Source organism: Euphorbia lathyris, chromosome 3, assembly GCF_963576675.1.
Source record: "Euphorbia lathyris chromosome 3, ddEupLath1.1, whole genome shotgun sequence".
In the NCBI taxonomy this organism is placed as follows: Eukaryota; Viridiplantae; Streptophyta; class Magnoliopsida; order Malpighiales; family Euphorbiaceae; genus Euphorbia; species Euphorbia lathyris.
Window position 1 is genome coordinate 68,455,363 of NC_088912.1, and position 16,774 is coordinate 68,472,136.

The 16,774-nt window shown below is 36.2% G+C and overlaps 2 protein-coding genes across 4 annotated transcripts; one reads left to right on the plus strand and one right to left on the minus strand.

Annotated features, from left to right (window-relative positions):
* The first annotated feature begins 11,131 nt into the window (after positions 1 to 11,131).
* LOC136223256 (putative pentatricopeptide repeat-containing protein At3g15930) lies at positions 11,132 to 13,719 on the plus strand. Its single transcript, XM_066011161.1, has one exon. It carries the CDS (start codon positions 11,269 to 11,271, stop codon positions 13,507 to 13,509), a length of 2,241 nt encoding a protein of 746 aa, XP_065867233.1. The 5' UTR covers positions 11,132 to 11,268; the 3' UTR covers positions 13,510 to 13,719.
* A 168-nt stretch (positions 13,720 to 13,887) lies between these two features.
* On the minus strand, positions 13,888 to 16,249 carry LOC136223257 (uncharacterized). Of its 3 annotated transcripts, none has more exons than XM_066011163.1 (2): positions 16,161 to 16,249; positions 13,888 to 15,283 (listed from the first exon to the last, which is right to left on the minus strand). In XM_066011163.1, the coding sequence occupies exon 2, from the start codon at positions 15,203 to 15,205 to the stop codon at positions 14,243 to 14,245; it is 963 nt and encodes a 320-aa protein (XP_065867235.1). In that variant the 5' UTR covers positions 15,206 to 15,283; positions 16,161 to 16,249; the 3' UTR covers positions 13,888 to 14,242. The 3 variants fall into 3 exon arrangements, with proteins under 3 accessions (XP_065867235.1, XP_065867236.1, XP_065867237.1); XM_066011164.1 differs by having other exon boundaries at positions 13,888 to 15,451; positions 16,161 to 16,199; XM_066011165.1 differs by lacking the exon at positions 16,161 to 16,249 and adding an exon at positions 15,890 to 16,134.
* Positions 16,250 to 16,774: the final 525 nt, after the last annotated feature.

The window sequence follows — 16,774 nt, forward strand, 5'->3', positions numbered from 1 at the left end:
TGATTTCTTATCATCAAGGTATTCTCAGCAGCATCGAGAATGGCGCTTTCAGAGTGTCCTCTTGGGATTCTGATTTCTTTTGGTAGTGTAATGTCTTGAGCTGGTTGTCTTTCAACAATCTCTGTAGGTATAGATTGGTCAGTGAAAACAATTTGAGTTTCGCTTTTACCTTTAGTCAGCCCTTGAAGTGGTAACTCAGCGGCTGCACTTTGGTCAGCAGATGCTAAGTATGGATCATCCTCAGTTGGTTGATTGACCTTCCCTGCAGGGTTAGTTTTATCGAACTCAATATGTACTGACTTTTCTAAGACCTGAGTTCGTTTATTGAAAACTCTATATGCTTTGCTGTTTGTTGAGTAGCCTAAAAAGATAGCTTCATAAGCTTTTGAATCAAACTTTGCAAGGTTGTCTTTAGTGTTTAAGATAAAACATTTACAACCGAAGGCACAAAAGTATCCAATGTTGGGTTTTCGTCCTTTCCAAAGTTCATAGGGAGTCTTCTTCAATATGGGTCTGACTATAGCCCTATTGAGTATGTAGCAAGCTGTGTTGACAGCTTCTCCCCAAAAGTACTTTGGAAGCCTATTCTCACTCAGCATTATCCTGGCTATTTCAACCAAGGTTCTGTTCTTCTTCTCAACTACCCCATTCTGTTGAGGAGTTCTAGGAGCAGAGAAGTTATGGTCAATGTCGCTGGCTTCACAGAATTCAACAAACTGTTAGTTTTTGAATTCTCCACCATTATCACTTCGGATGTGAGCTAATTGACTCTTCTAAGACCTGAGTTCGTTTATTGAAAACTCTATATGCTTTGCTGTTTGTTGAGTAGCCTAAAAAGATAGCTTCATCAGCTTTTGAATCAAACTTGGCAAGGTTGTCTTTAGTGAAGATAAAACATTTACAACCGAAGGCATGAAAGTATCCAATGTTGGGTTTTCATCCTTTCCAAAGTTCATATGGAGTCGTCTTCAATATGGGTCTAACTATAGCCCTATTGAGTATGTAGCAAGCTGTGTTGACAGCTTCTCCCCAAAAGTACTTTGGAAGCCTATTCTCACTCAGCATTGTCCTGGCTATTTCAACCAAGGTTCTGTTCTTCCTCTCAACTACCCCATTCTGTTGAGGAGTTCTAGGAGCAGAGAATTTATGGTCAATGTCGCTGGCTTCACAGAATTCAACAAACTATTAGTTTTTGAATTCTCCACCATTATCACTTCGGATGTGAGCTAATTTTAGGTCTTTATCAATTTCAAGTTTTCTAACCAATGTTGAAAACGTCTCAAAAGTTTCATCCTTACTACTCAGCAGGATGACCCAAGTGTACCTTGAAAAGTCATCTACAATGACCAAGGAAAATCTCCTACCACCCAAGCTCAGCGGCTGGACTGGTCCGAAGAGATCCAAGTGTAGCAACTCTAGTGGGTGCTTGGTTGAGACCATATTTTTACTTTGAAAAGATTTCTTGGTTTGTTTTCCTTGCTGACAAGCATTGCACAATTGATCCTTTTCGAACTTAAGTTCGGGCAATCCCTCAACTAATTCTTTTCTTGCTAATTTGGTCAGGAGGTCCATGCTTACATGACCAAGTCTCCTGTGCCATAGCCAGAAATTTTCTTCCTTTGAAACTAAGCATATAGTTTTTGAAAACTTCTTTTCAAGATTTAGCATGAAGACATTGTCAACATGAGGGGCAGTTAAAATCAACTCATTTGTTTTCCCCTCGAGTATTTTACATCCAGTGGCATCGAATATAACCTTTCTACCGCTGTCACACAGCTGAACTACGCTTAATAGGTTATATTCAAGTCCTCTGACTAGGGAGACTCACTCAATAGTAGGATTACCACCAACGGTTCCTGAACCTACAGTAAAACCTCTATAAATGCATATCCTTGGGACCGGAAAAAAATATTCATTAAGCGAGATTATTTATTTATCGATAAATGAATAAATTATTCATTTATCGATAAATTAATAAATTATTCATTAGATATGTAATTATCTTGTTTAGGAAATATATTATTTGATTGATTTGTAATGATCACATTAGCATAATTACAAATCAATCAAATAATTGCAAGATTCGTTCAGAATATGCTAATGTTCATGAACCAGAAGTTAGTCAATTAGATGAAGATATGCAAGGATTAAGTGATGTCATTTCTAATTTATGCTATAGAAATGTGATGGATGTCGAACATCTTTTGAACTATCCTAGCGAGAATGATGCAGTTATGGAATCGCTTACAGACGAAAAAATTATCCAGTCAATAATGAACAATGATGATGGAAATGATACAGGGCCACATGATAGTTGTGTTGTCACAAATGTATTGTCAAAAGAGGCATTTCAAGCAATGGTCACATTAAACAACTACTTATTACAACATGAGCAAATATACCAGAAGTTGTGTTTGCACTACAAAAAGTTAAGAATGGTGTTCATTTTGGTTTAGGTGGAAAGAAAAAAAATCAATTATAGATGCATTTTTTCAGAAAAAATAACTTCTAGTTGATTGATTAAAAGGTTTCGGTATATATATATATATATATATATATATATATATATATATATATATATATATATATATATATATATATATATATATATTGTATTTAATTTAATAATTATTACTTTATATTTTCATTGGGCCCTTAAGGATTTAAATATTTTTTATTACTTAATGCATTTAGCGAGGTTATTACTTTAGTCCATTGGCCCAAGTCGGGACCGGAAGAATTTATTATATAATCGAGGTTATTACTTTATCGAATATTCATTTATCGAGGTTTAACTGTACTATCTTACCCTTTTTGTTGTCTCCAAAACTTACACTTCCTCCTCGTTTAAGCTCAAGTGTGATGAACTGAGTTTCATCACCCGTCATATGCCTCGAGCATGCGCTGTCAATGTACCACAACTTTGACTTCTCAGCATACCTCAAGCCTACCTGTAATATAACTAGTTATCTTTAGGTACCCAAGTCTTTTTGGGTCCTCATTTGTTAGGCTCAGCATGTGATACATCATACTTAATTTTATGACGGCACACTTTGGTAGTGTGGCCAATCTTCCCACAGAAGTCACAATGGACCTTCCTTTGGGGATGCATTATTGGCGGGTCAGCACCATTGTGCTGAGCATGCCAACACACCTTTATGGTGTGTCCTTTTTCCCACAAAAGTCACATTGGACGTTTCGCTGGGGAGTCCATTTCCGCTGACTAGTACCTGAGTACTCAGCCTACTGATGGAAATTTTCTTATTCGGAACCTTGAGCTAGTTCTGAATAGATGTGATGTCCTTCCTCAGTTTCTTAGAATCTGATTGGACCTCAATGACATACCTATGCATGATTTTTAGATTTTCATCTTGTCTGGTATTTTCCTGGAGAAGATGACGAAGGTCACTGAGTTTGACCTCCTCAATCTCATCACATCGCCTGCTGAGTGCTCGCACTTTCTTGTTACATTTTTTAACAAGTGTGTAGAGATCACTCAGGGCATTAATCATTTCATTTCTGAGCATGGGTAGAGTCATCACCTCAATTGATTGTTCCTCATTGTCAGGCGTACATGAGGGATCAGCTTGCTCAGATGGGCAGGGGTCAGCGAACTCGTCAGCCATGAAGCAAATGTTTGCTGACTCAATGGCCTCATCTCCTGATGAAGTTGATTCATCGTTATCGCTCCAGGTGGCCACCATTGCCTTTCTACTGCTCTTTTTGTCCTTCTTCAGGGTAGGACAGCTTGACTTGATATGGCCAGTTTGATGACATTCAAAGCATGTGATGTCGGCTTCCTACTGTATTTATCATTCTTACGAAACAGCTTCTTCATCTTTCTAGTGAACATGTCCATTTCTTCATCGTCTGATGAGTCACCATCAGTTGAGTCAGCTTTCATGGCAAGAGACTTTTGCTTCTTGTCCTCAGCCTTTTCCTTCACCTCAAAGTTCTTTATTGAGATCCCATGGGTCAGCAGAGATCTAATAAGCTCATCGTACTTGTAGGTGGTCAAGTCTTGGTCTTCCTCAACGGCTGTCTTCTTTGCTTGCCAGCTTTGGGGAAGACTCCTCAGTATTTTCTTCACTTGCTCTTCCTCAGTGAAGTTCTTGCCGAGCCTCTTGAGTTCGTTGATAATGTTGGTGAACCTTGAGTTCATGTCAGAAATTCCTTCACCATCATTCATTTCGAACAGCTCATACAGCCTCATGTGTTGGTTCACCTTGGATTCCTTGACCTTGCTAGTTCCTTCATAGGTGACCTCCAGCTTCTTCCAAATCTCCTGTGCTGACTCGCAACCTGAGATTTTATTATACTCTGTAGCATCTAACACACAGTGAAGCATGTTTATAGCAGCGACATGATTTTGTAGTTTCTTGAGGTCATCCTCTGACCACTTAGCCTCAGCTTTGACAGACGTTTGTCCGTCAACAGTTTCAACAGGCACAAATGGGCCTTGGACTATAGAAAGCCATGCACTCATATTTGTTGCCTGAATGAAGTCGGTCATTCTGTTCTTCCAAAAGGTGTAATTAGACCCGAAGAACAAAGGAGGCCTAGTAATGGACAGTCCCTCATGAAGAATCTGAGTTGTCTGATTTCCTGGGAGGAAACGAGTGCTGTTCTCAGCCATTGTGGGGATCAGCTCAAGATAGTTATATCTTGTTCAATGAGCTGTTAAGCTCTGATACCACTTGTTGGTCCCGTGTAACGTGACAATATTAGTTCCAAGGGGGGGTTAGGAACTATTTAAAATTTTTTACGTTAAGCTGACTGTTAATTTGAACTTAGACTTTTTCAAAGTCTTTTAGCACAATGATACTGAGTAAGTTTTAGATACAAGCTTAGTCAACAGATGACTAAGTCTGAATCTGTCCTTGAGTCAGGAGATAGCACTTGAGTCTATTCATGAACTCAGCTTCACAGTTCACTCAACTCAGCTTATGTTCGTTTTAGTACTTTAACTAGGCAGTATTATAGCAAGCAATATGTTAAGGAGATAAGGGTTAGAAAGATATTACTCAGCAGACGTATCCTGGTTCAGACAAACCTTTTACAATAGCAACTGAGTATACAAGAGTACCTTCCTCTATTCCTCTACTCAATCCTATTTCTACCGCTGAGTACTATGACTGAGTACTCAGCTTCTCCTTTCAATACTTCTAGAAATGATAAGTGTTTTTGTTCTAAACAACAATTGCTAAGAACACCTTAGATGAATAAGATCACTCTAGACTTTTACACAGACTTGGAGTTGGTGTAAGATTTGCTTTGCTTTTCTTAACAGAACTTCGAATATCAATTTGGTCAGCGTTTCGACTTGATTGAAGATCTGCATCGAATGAAGCGTTTGAGTGGCCTATTTATAGTGACACTTGATGCATCGGTAATTTCGAATTTTGAAATAACCGTTGGAGGGAAACGGCTTCCTGTCGCTTTCACTCAGTACGTGCTCAGCATCCTCGGCCAATCAAATTCTTGTATCTTCTGTCTTCGGCAGTGCTCATCAGCTTTTCATCAGGCTGGACAGAATGTTTCCACATTTTTGGCAAAGTCTTCCAGACAGCTTCCTGCGTCTTCTGAACTTTACCCAAAGTAGAAATACTTTGTCTCCAAGTTTGTTCAGGTCATCCGCTGACCTGACTTCCTTGTCGCACAACTCAGCAGCTTCATCTTGAAGCTTTTGGTCGAAGGCTTCTCGATCCTTCTCCTTGCTGGGCTTGCGTTTTGTTCAGCTTGAGCTGCGTTTTGATCTGCTTGGGTCATGTGGCTTTCATCCGTTGACTTGGACTTGACTTTCTCTTGTTGGCCTTTGGGCTTTACAACTTAATGTCTTTATAAATTAAATAACTCAACATTGAACACACACATTAGTACAAATAAATCAAAGCATTTAAATTTAATGTGTTAGAATATTTTTATCATGGAGATTTAATTCTTGTTAAATAATTTTATCAAATCAAAATCATGTGGAAAGGTGTTTCAACAACATAGTAAACGCCAGCTATCTTCGTCTCTTGTTGGTTCTATAAATCAGCCTTCGGGCCTTTGCCTTTTATAAGGCCTTTTGCATTTTGTTTGATTTAAAGCTTAAGTATATAATCACTAAACAAACATGTTAGCTTCAATCAAACTTAATTTAATTCTTTGATTTGAATATTTTTTTGGGATCTAATTTCCTTATTAATTTATTTCTGTCATCATCAGCTTCTGACTTCCGTGCCAACAGTCTAAAGGTTACCATTGATAATGCATAAGCTTCTATCTTTTGAGCCGCGCGTTTTTCTGTCTTCTGGTATGGCAGACTTGCAGTATGCACTCTTTCTATTTCTAGTAACAAAAGAGAGTCGTTGGGGGATAAGGATTCTGTAGTTTGTCCTTTTTCCATTTTAGGAACAACACGGTGTGACTACATATCAACTCGTTCCTTGTTTGTTCTTGCTTATGTGCTTCTGTGTTGTGGGCTTCTGTATCCACACAAGAAGTAAGGCTTTGGACCTTTGTTCTTCTAAGGCTTTAATGCCTTTAGTTCAATTTAATGCTTATGTAGAAATTGTCATTTAAACTAACTTATTAGCATAAATGAAACTCAATTTAATTCTTACATTAAATATTTTTGGGGATCTAATTTCCTTATTTAATTATTTTGTTCATAATAAAAAAAACTCTTAGAAATTATATTTCTACAATCTCCCTTTTTTTTGAAGATGACAAAAATATTCAGAGACGAAATAGATTTTACTTACTTCCCCAAAATTGGTGAACTTAGTCTTGCTTCTGGATACTCCCCCATAAGAGTTGAGCTATTGAATTCTTGCTAAGATAGAAACACCCAGAGAGGTTAAAACGTCCAACAGTAAAAAAATTATTCAGAGCTTAAATGAGTATCAGAGACAAACATTACATCGGAAGCATAATGAATATCAGAAGATAGGAACAGAGCTTGATGTAAGTTAATGTTTAAATATTTTCCGAAAATTCTAAGTTTTGTCAAAGCATGACCACGTTAAATATTTCAGAACCGATAGTATTTAAACACGCAAGTTGTTCAAGTAGTTCAGAGTTAGGATCATTAAGTTGAACGTTTAGTAGGTGGTAAAAGTTTGGAGTCCGAAACATAAATTTTTTTAACATTTAACATCCATTGTATTAAAAAAAGATAGTACAACAGAGTTATGATAAATAAAGCTTAACAACTTATATAAGTAGACAGACCTAATGACCTAAGCCTATTTCTTGATATTGACTCTAATTGTAGGGCTCTTAGGTTTGGTTAGGAGGTTTGCTTTTGTGTGAGTTTTCTCTGAGTTTTTCTCCCCCTTTTTGCCAGCTCCAGTATAATTCGATCATCCATCAGTCATATCCTTAGACGAATTTGTAACTATGAAATATGTCCAATTACATATAATGAGACGTCTGTTTTACTTGTCCAGTTAGAATTAACTCTGAATATATAGGTTAAGTGAAATCTCTATTTCTTCTCTTAACCCTATCAGCTTGCAAGGGTTTCAATTAATTCTTCCACAAAAAGCCATAAATATATCTCTTATCTCTCAAGAGTGATGAATGCTCAATTTAACATTAACTATCATGTAATTACTTTATGTGGTGTCCAACGCCTGCCCTCACACACCCCAGAGTCCCCTCTGTCAGGGACGAATCCAGGATTTGTAGACAGTGGGGGCAAACTATATGTCCAATGTAAAATAAAAAAAAGGATAAAGATCAAATTTAACCCTAACGTTTTAAGGGAAATGCAAATTTAACCTTAATGTATGAAATGATGCAAATTTAACTCTAACGTTGTAAGAGAAGTACGTATTTAACCTTAGCGTATGAATGATGCAAATTTAACCCTCACTTTTCAAACAATATGCTTACTAACGAAATTAGAAAAAACTTGTTTGACTAGTATTTAACTGTTACTTCAGACCTTTCAAATATCAATTATGTCTAAGATATTTAATGTTTTACTAACAAAATTACAAAAATTCTATTAAAATGCTAAAAACTAATACAGATAAGTTAATCACAATTTTTTTTTGGTCAAAATGTCTAAGATATTTTCGGTAACGCGGGATAAAATTAATCTTACTTGATAACGTTAGAGTTAAATTTACACAATTTCATATGTTATGGCTAAATATGCATTTCACAAGAAACATTATGGTTAAATTTGAATCTTATCACAATAAAAAAGATATATACAAAAAATCAATAACAACAAATATTAGAGGTTGAAATTATTGGGTTTGTGTTGTGTTCATATCGTGTCAATTTTGGATTAATATCAAAATGATTAAACCTTAACCCCATCATAAAAACTTTCATGTCAACCTCTCGTTAATCTAATTAGATTAATGTCAATTTCGTGTCGTATTTTCGAATCATAATTTTAATATGGATTAATTTTGTTTTTAGGAAAACTTTAAAATTATTAGTAATTTTTCTATCACATCACAATTTTTATCCTTGCGATAAAAATATTGGTTCAGTTAGAACATAAATTCCGTAGAAATTTTTATTGGAAATTATTTAGCAAATAATAAAATAAAACAAAATTTTCTATTATTAAAACTTCTAATAGATTCATTATTTCAAAACGCTGCACTATTCATCCTTTATATAACAAGACAGTTTAATTGGATGCAACCCAAGAAGAGCAGTTTAATTGGATCCCACCATTAAGCTCCTGGAGTTATGAAATAATGGAACCACATCGTAGGAGGAAAAAAAACAGATCTAATCGCGATAAAATTTCAAAAAAGCTTAAATTGCTTTTTGCTGTTAACAATGGAGTCTGGGGCAAACTCCAAAAATGAGAAATAATGTATATATAGTTTTATATATTTCTAGATCTCAGTGGGGGCAAGTGCCCCCATTGCCCCACTGTAGATCCGTCCGTGCCCTCTGTAGTGGATCGTGTTCGGACAGAGTCAAAGCACCACACTCCATAATCCATAATCACTAATTAATGTTTATTTGAGTTTGAGGATTACTTATACGTACTAATACCATTTGTGATGAAACAGGTGACATTAGATAAATTCATGCATCCTGTTATCTCAAGTCGGGTCCTCAATCCTAATGAACTCCTTCACCGGATCCATTTAATTGTCTAGATATCTCCATATCTAAAGCTTGTGAGGTCAACTCTATATTCACAACATAAGACACTATTACATGCAAGTCTTAATAACACTATGTTAATCCCATAAACATATTACTTGCCTTTGGGTTGTTTTAAGTTTATTATTATAAAGTTTAGTCTCGCTTCATGCTTGTATGAACACTCTATGATCATTTAAATAAACTTGTGATTTCTTTTATTTAACTTAATTAGTTCTGATAAAAGATTAATGTCTTTATATAGTTAAACATACTATATGTTATAACACAAATGATAATGATTTATTTACAACTGATTTATATCCTACAACAATTGTCTATAGGACACTAAACCCCAACACTAGATAGAAGTGGTTGCCCAATGATGGCATTATATGAAGGGTGGTGTCTACCACAAGGAACTCCACATTGTTTCACCACTTAGGTCCGGAGTCTCCAATTTCAACATCTAACCAAACACTACCCAGTAGTGGGACAGTGGGACCATTGATTCTGACCAAAGAAGTCGTGCTCGTAGATGAAGATGATGAATTTTTTGGCATTTAGGAGGATTCTGACGACATTTGTGGGGAGTGGTGGTGGTGGTGATGAGAGAGAAATTAAGAAAGAGGAGAGAGAGAAGAGAGAGAAAGAAGAAGAAAAAGAAAAGATTGGAGAGATATAGAGAAGATGATATATTTGATTTTCATTTCTTATTTTGAGTTTTGATTGTAGTAATTAGATAATAATAGGGGTTTTTAATAATAATAATAATAGGGATTTTTATTTTTTACAGTTTCCCACTGTTAGTCAGTTTGGAATGTGTTTGTTAACGGAATCAACCACAATGTACCTGTTTGTCAACTTTTAAACCACATAGTTTATGTTTGAAAATGGTCTTAAACCACATGGTTTATTTTTGTATTTTTTCCTTAACTTAACTGGGGGATAGTCATAACCACTCTCGTTCTAACTCTAGTCATCCCGATCTCTCTCTCAAGCATACACTTGGTTTGTGGAATCATCGCAATTCTTCCATAAAAGTTATGTGACCGGTGATATAAGATTATGGTTCCGTTTTTCAGTTGCAACAACTCAACACTAATCTGTCCTATAAAAAGTTATTTATACTTGTATAATTCCTTCATCTAAGATTTTGCCACCATGACACGAAAAATAAAAAATAAATAAATCATAATTATGTTATAAATATAAGGGATAAATTAAAAAAAAAAACAACTATTGTTTCACGTTTTGACGATCTCATACTGTGGTATTTTTTAGAGAAAAAATAACTTTATGGTTAGCACCATTAGCAATTTTGGTTTGACTTTGCTAAATTTGGCCGATAACGATCTCAAAATGAAAAATAAAATCAAAATTTAAAATTGTTTAGTATCATATTTATTATGGAACTACAATTTTTATTTTCCAAAATCATATAGCTTTCCCTCTTAACATTAACTTTTTTTCTCCTTACCAAACAACACATAAAGGACTTCAAACCTAAAAAATTAGTTGCTTAAACTATCATTAAATTCATGAAAAAAAATTTTTATAAAAATTTACGCACGATGCGCTTACATTAAAAAAGAAAGAAAAATCCCCACCAGAGACGGATGTGATTCGAACCCATGACCTCCCAAGGCATAGGTAAGCTCTCAACCACTGGGTAAAGAGCTTCACCACAAATTCATGAAAATTTTAAATTCATAAAAATTTCATTTTGAAATCGTTAACATTATAATTTTGCAAAGTCAACCCAAAATTACTAATGGTGTCAACCACGTGTTACTTTTGCTCCAAAAATACCACAAATAGCACATAGTCAAAACGTAAACAACGTAAATCTATGAATTTTATTTGAACTTACCCGTAGATATAATTGATCTTCTTTTTCTAATCGATCTTCTTTTTTCTAATGGCATTATTCATTTTCTTACTTTTTCTTCTAATTCGTACCAATTTTGTTTTTCAAAACCTATTTACAATATTGTTTAGTTTGACTAAAACAATAACAAAATCTATTACGACTGTAAATTTTGAGTAAGTTGGAAAGCCAACCAACCTCAGACCTGGCATTGCCTTTTTTTGTGTAGCAACTGATAGCGCTAAACCGTCCATGGCAATTAACATTCCTCACCAAATTATCGTTTTATGCCAATTTCATTTCTCCACAAAACCCACATTCACTTGATAAATTTCCATTCTTCACCTCATAAGAAAATGATATCCATGGCATCTATTTCTGCCCCTCACTTATCTCCACCCATCCTAGAAAACCCACCTTTGTCCCTCTTCCACAACTGCAAATCCATGGACCAACTCAAGCAAATACACTCTCTAACAATCAAAACCGGCACCCTTTGCAATCCTCTTTTGCAAAGCAAGATCCTTGCCTCCTGCTGCACCCAGGAATTTGGTGATATGGAATATGCACGCCACCTGTTTGATGCAATTACTCAACCAACAATGTTCCATTGGAATACTATGTTCAAAGGCTATTCCCGGATTAATTGTTCTAAACTAGGTGTTTCCATGTATCTAGAGATGCTGAACAGAGATTTTTTGCCTGATTGCTACACCTACCCATTCTTGATGAAGGGTTTCAAGCGAGATATTGCATTAGAATGCGGCAAGGAGTTGCATTGTCATGCGATCAAATATGGATTAGCTTCCAATTTATATGTCCAAAATGCACTCATAAACATGTATGCTTTGTCTGGTTTAATAGATATGGCTCGAGGGATATTTGATATGAGTTGTAAGACAGACGTGGTCACTTGGAACACCATCATTTCTGGTTACAACAGATTGAAGCAATATGATGAGACTAAGAAGCTCTTTTACGAGATGGTGAAGAAACGAGTTTTACCTTCTTCAGTTACTCTTGTATCCGTATTATCAGCTTGTTCTAAGTTGAAGGATTTAGAATGCGGCCAGCAAGTTCACAGGTATGTTTGTGATCATGTCACTGAGTCTAACTTGATAGTGGAGAATGCTTTAATTGATATGTATGCTGCCTGTGGTCAAATGAGTTCTGCACTTGGGATTTTCGAGAATATAAAGAACAAGGATGTAATTTCTTGGACTGCTATTGTTTCTGGGTTTGTGAATATTGGACAACTTGATATAGCTAGAAAGTATTTTGATGAGATGCCTGAAAGAGACTATGTCTCATGGACTGCCATGATAGATGGATACCTCAAAGCTAATTGCTTCAAAGAGGCCCTGATTCTCTTCCGCGAGATGCAAACGTCGAATGTGAAACCAGATGAGTTCACAATGGTCAGCATACTCACAGCTTGTGCGCAACTTGGGGCACTAGAGCTAGGAGAATGGGTAAAGACTTACATTGACAAAAACAAGGTCAAGAATGATGCCTTTGTGAAGAATGCCTTGATAGACATGTACTTCAAATGTGGCAACGTTGAAAAAGCTCGAAGTATATTTAATGATATGCCTCAGCAGGACAAATTTGCATGGACTGCCATGATTGGTGGTCTTGCCATTAATGGATATGGTGAAGAAGCTCTGGACATGTTTGATAAGATGCTGAAAGCTTCAGTAACTCCAGATGAAATAACTTACATAGGTGTTCTTTGTGCTTGTACTCACACTGGCATGGTAGATGAAGGAAGAAAGTTTTTTTCTACCATGACCACCCAACACGGGATAGAGCCGAATGTGACTCATTATGGATGCATGGTTGATCTTCTTGGCCGATCTGGGCATCTAACGGAAGCTTATGAAGTGATAAAGAATATGCCTACAAGACCAAATTCAATAGTCTGGGGAGCTCTTCTTGGTGCATGTAGAATTCATAAAAATGCAGAAATGGCTGAAATGGCAGCTAAACAAATGCTTGAGATAGAGCCAGCTAACGGAGCAGTATATGTTATTCTATGCAATATTTACGCTGCTTGCAATAAATGGGATAAACTGCGACAGTTAAGAAACGCAATGTTGGAAAGAGGAATCAAGAAGATACCTGGTTGCAGTTTGATAGAAATGAACGGCGTAGTCCATGAATTTGTTGCTGGGGACCAATCTCATCCTCAAACTAAAGACATATATTTGAAGCTGGATGAAATGACAAATGACTTGAAAGTTTCAGGGTATAAGCCTGATACGTCTGAGGTGTTTCTTGATATTGCCGAAGAAGATAAAGAGAGTGCAGTTTACCAGCATAGTGAGAAGTTGGCTATTGCATTTGGGCTCATCAGTTCAGGACCTAGAGCCACGATCAGAGTTGTTAAGAACCTCAGAATGTGTGTAGATTGTCACCGTATGGCTAAGTTGGTATCGAAGGTGTATGATAGAGAAGTGATTGTAAGGGACCGAACTCGTTTCCATCATTTCAGGGATGGTTCATGCTCATGTAAAGACTACTGGTGATGTTTAAGTAAAGCAGATTGTAAACGGATTAATCTAGTCATTCTTTAGAGAATCTGATAATGAAAACTAGGCAGCAGGATGGGTCAATAAAATTTTCAACTTTTTGCACTCTAGTGAGATTTTGCAAGTGACAAGTGATCCATGGTCGAGGAGGCTGTATTTTATCCTAAATTATCTGTATCAGAACATCATCCAGAGTTATAGCAGCTATAGACTATTTTCTTGGTTTTGTTATGTGGGAAACCCTATGGTAACTGCAAATGTTAGTTAGCATTGTATCATCCGCTAACAAAAAATTTATTGTCATCAAGTCCCGCAAATGATATTTCTAAATTGCAGAACCACATAGCACCTTAAACATACAGAAGCGTCATGCCACAAATTGATTAGGCAAGACTCAGTTTAGCAAACAAGCACTTTATGCAAACTTGTGGGGGGGAAAATCATGTAATTTGCCTATGCCATTATTTTATGCATGGACCATTAAAGAAATTGCTTGTTAAATTAATTTCTTTTCTCAACGACGATATGAACATTATATAATTATATTGTAGACGATCTAGTTTTCCATTGGCCCCAAATAAATGTTAGCTTTGTTTTGTAATTAGAAAGTAAGAAACCGCTATGTAGTTCTAATATAATCTAAAGCCTCAAACCAATCAATCACAAAAAAAAATCTAAAACTGGAATATCATACTGCAAAGCAAGATATCCATAACTGGTTCACCAACCTTCAGTTGGATCCTGGGTCGATCACGGGAAGTCTGCAATGTAGACTGATGGATTTATCCATTTGACGGGTTCCAGGAATAAAGAACTGGAATATCACTGTCAAGCAAGCACCCTGAGGAACAATCCCATAGAAAGCACAGTCCGGTTTGGTCAGATGAAATTGAAGACTCTTGGAAAAGTGCCTTACACTTACTTGCACATTCTGAGCATCTCCCCTTAGAACTGCCCTCTGTGCCCTGGTCTGAGCACTTAGATTTTGATCCTCAAGTGGAGCTTGGGATTTTTCGCCAATAACCAATAATTTACGGAATTCAGCACCAAGTGTGATCAATGTAGTTGAAACTTGCACGTGAAGATCCCCACACTTGCTTATAGAGACATTCAACAAATCACCAACATGCTTCATCCTGTCCACATAGTTCTGCAACTGATTCAAGTCAGGAACTTGGACTAGAGTCTGAGGCAGATCTTGGGCCGTTTCTAGAGCAGCTTGAAGCTCCTGAACTTGAGCTCTAGACAGAGGTTTTGATATGGGTACATCTTGAATAACTGCAGATTTATACCCTTTGGTCTCGAAGGTAAGAAAAGCCATTGGTTGAGTGCAGTTTGGAGGTAGCTTCTTCACCAATTTAATCTGGAGGCGGTTTGCAGTAGGTCCACCACCACCAAATTCACTGCAAATACTGACACTGCTTCGGACAGCACGGTGGAGAAGAGAAATGTCTATCGAAAAGGCAATGCAGTCGTCATTCTGACTGGAAATGCGATAATCATCAAATAGAGCCTCTTTTTGAAACTGAGCAATGGATTGAACTCCATCTCCATTCAGAAGGTTGTGAAGGAAAATAGCATGGTCCCTGGTAAGATAAAGGTGGCACACTTTCCCCATCTTGTCTAAAGCAGGTAGGAACCTCCTTTCCAAGAGACTAACACCATTCTCAGTAAGAAATGCCTTGAACTTCATCTCTCTCTTCTGAGTTTGTTATCACTTCTCTTAAACAAACAAAAGGTAAATCCCTTGTGCACACTGAGACAGAAATAGCTGCAGCAAGAGGACGAAAGCAGATAATTGGCTACGTTACTACTTTCAAATGCAACAAAGTAGCGGAAACAGACATATTTCAATGATGTGGAATCATATTGAGCTGCAGTCCCTAAATTACTGCAAGCCTTTCTACCTCGATTCCACTATCGTCAGCACACGACCATTCTGAAATGAGCTAATGAAATATATTCAAACCCACCAAACCAAATCTGTTATTATTGCAGAACTTTTTAACTTAAATCAGAGACTAAAAACTCTTGTACAAGTCCATAAAAAAGCAGTAGATTAATAAAGGTTGAACCAAAAAGGAAAGACACAATTTTCAGAACCTCACTCTTTGACTTCTAGAATCTAATTAAAAAAGGCACTAGTCCAGATGCATTGAGCCGAATTATTTACTAACAATAATCTATCACCAGTCACACACATACTAGTTCTGTAAATTGTAGACTAAAAGGAGTAAATTTAGTCACGATGAACTGATCATGATGTGGATGTCAATAATTTTTAGCCATCTGCAATTTGAAATTTGAAAAAAACAACTGCTTGTCCTGGATTCTAAACCTTAAAAAAAAAAAAAAAAAAAAAAAAAAAAAAAAAAACCTTCTATCTCGTCCAGCTTCATTTTGAATCAACTCCTACCGCAATGAAGCCTAAAAGATTTACCATTCAAGTCGGGTAATATTATTCTCTATGGATTTATGGACAAATTTCAAAGAATATATGAAGTTAAATGAATATACATATAGAAATTGGAATCGCCGTAGCATTAACCAGCAATATATGTTAGATTCGATCACATAAAGTTGGATTCCGGATTCCTTTATAAAAAAAATTGTCTAAGAAGCATAGAGCTGAATGATTTGAAGCTTACCTGGAAAAAAAAATCTTTTGAAGATGGCGCCAAACAGCTCTAGTCTTGAGTGCTCGAAATGGAGGGAAATGGGAGAGGGGAGATATTATTAAAGGACAAGCATTGCAAATAAAACAAGTCAAAAGGCTATATCTGTCATTCGGCTTTCATTTACAAACTTTTTCCTCCTTTTTCATTTTGGGCCTGAAACTAAAATACACGCAAAAAAAAAAAAAAAAAGGTAAATTTCAAAAAAATACATGTGGTTTCACCTATTTTCGAAAAAACCCCTGTGTTTTGTTATTACAAAAAAAAAAGACTGTGTTATACGCCGTTACCCCGAAAAACATAAAATCACCGTTAAAAAACTGACGTGACACATGGTAAAATTGGAATAACGATTTTTTTTTATTTTTTTTCTCTATCTCTCTTCTTCTTCTTCTTCTTCTTCTCTGGAATCGAAACTTAAAAAGAAAAAAAAAAAAAAGAAGAAGAAGGAAGAAGAAGAAGAAGAAGGAGAAAAAGAAGGAGGAGAGAGAGAAAAAAAAATCGTTTTTCCAATTTTACCCCTATACCACGTCAGCTTTTTAACGGTGTTAAGCCATTTTTCGTTTTCGGGTAACGACATATAACAC

Bases quoted from the DNA above. Each gene is read 5' to 3' on its own strand.
- LOC136223257 (XM_066011163.1), bottom strand. From the start codon at position 15,205: ATGAAGTTCAAGGCATTTCTTACTGAGAATGGTGTTAGTCTCTTGGAA.
- LOC136223256 (XM_066011161.1), top strand. From the start codon at position 11,269: ATGCCAATTTCATTTCTCCACAAAACCCACATTCACTTGATAAATTTC.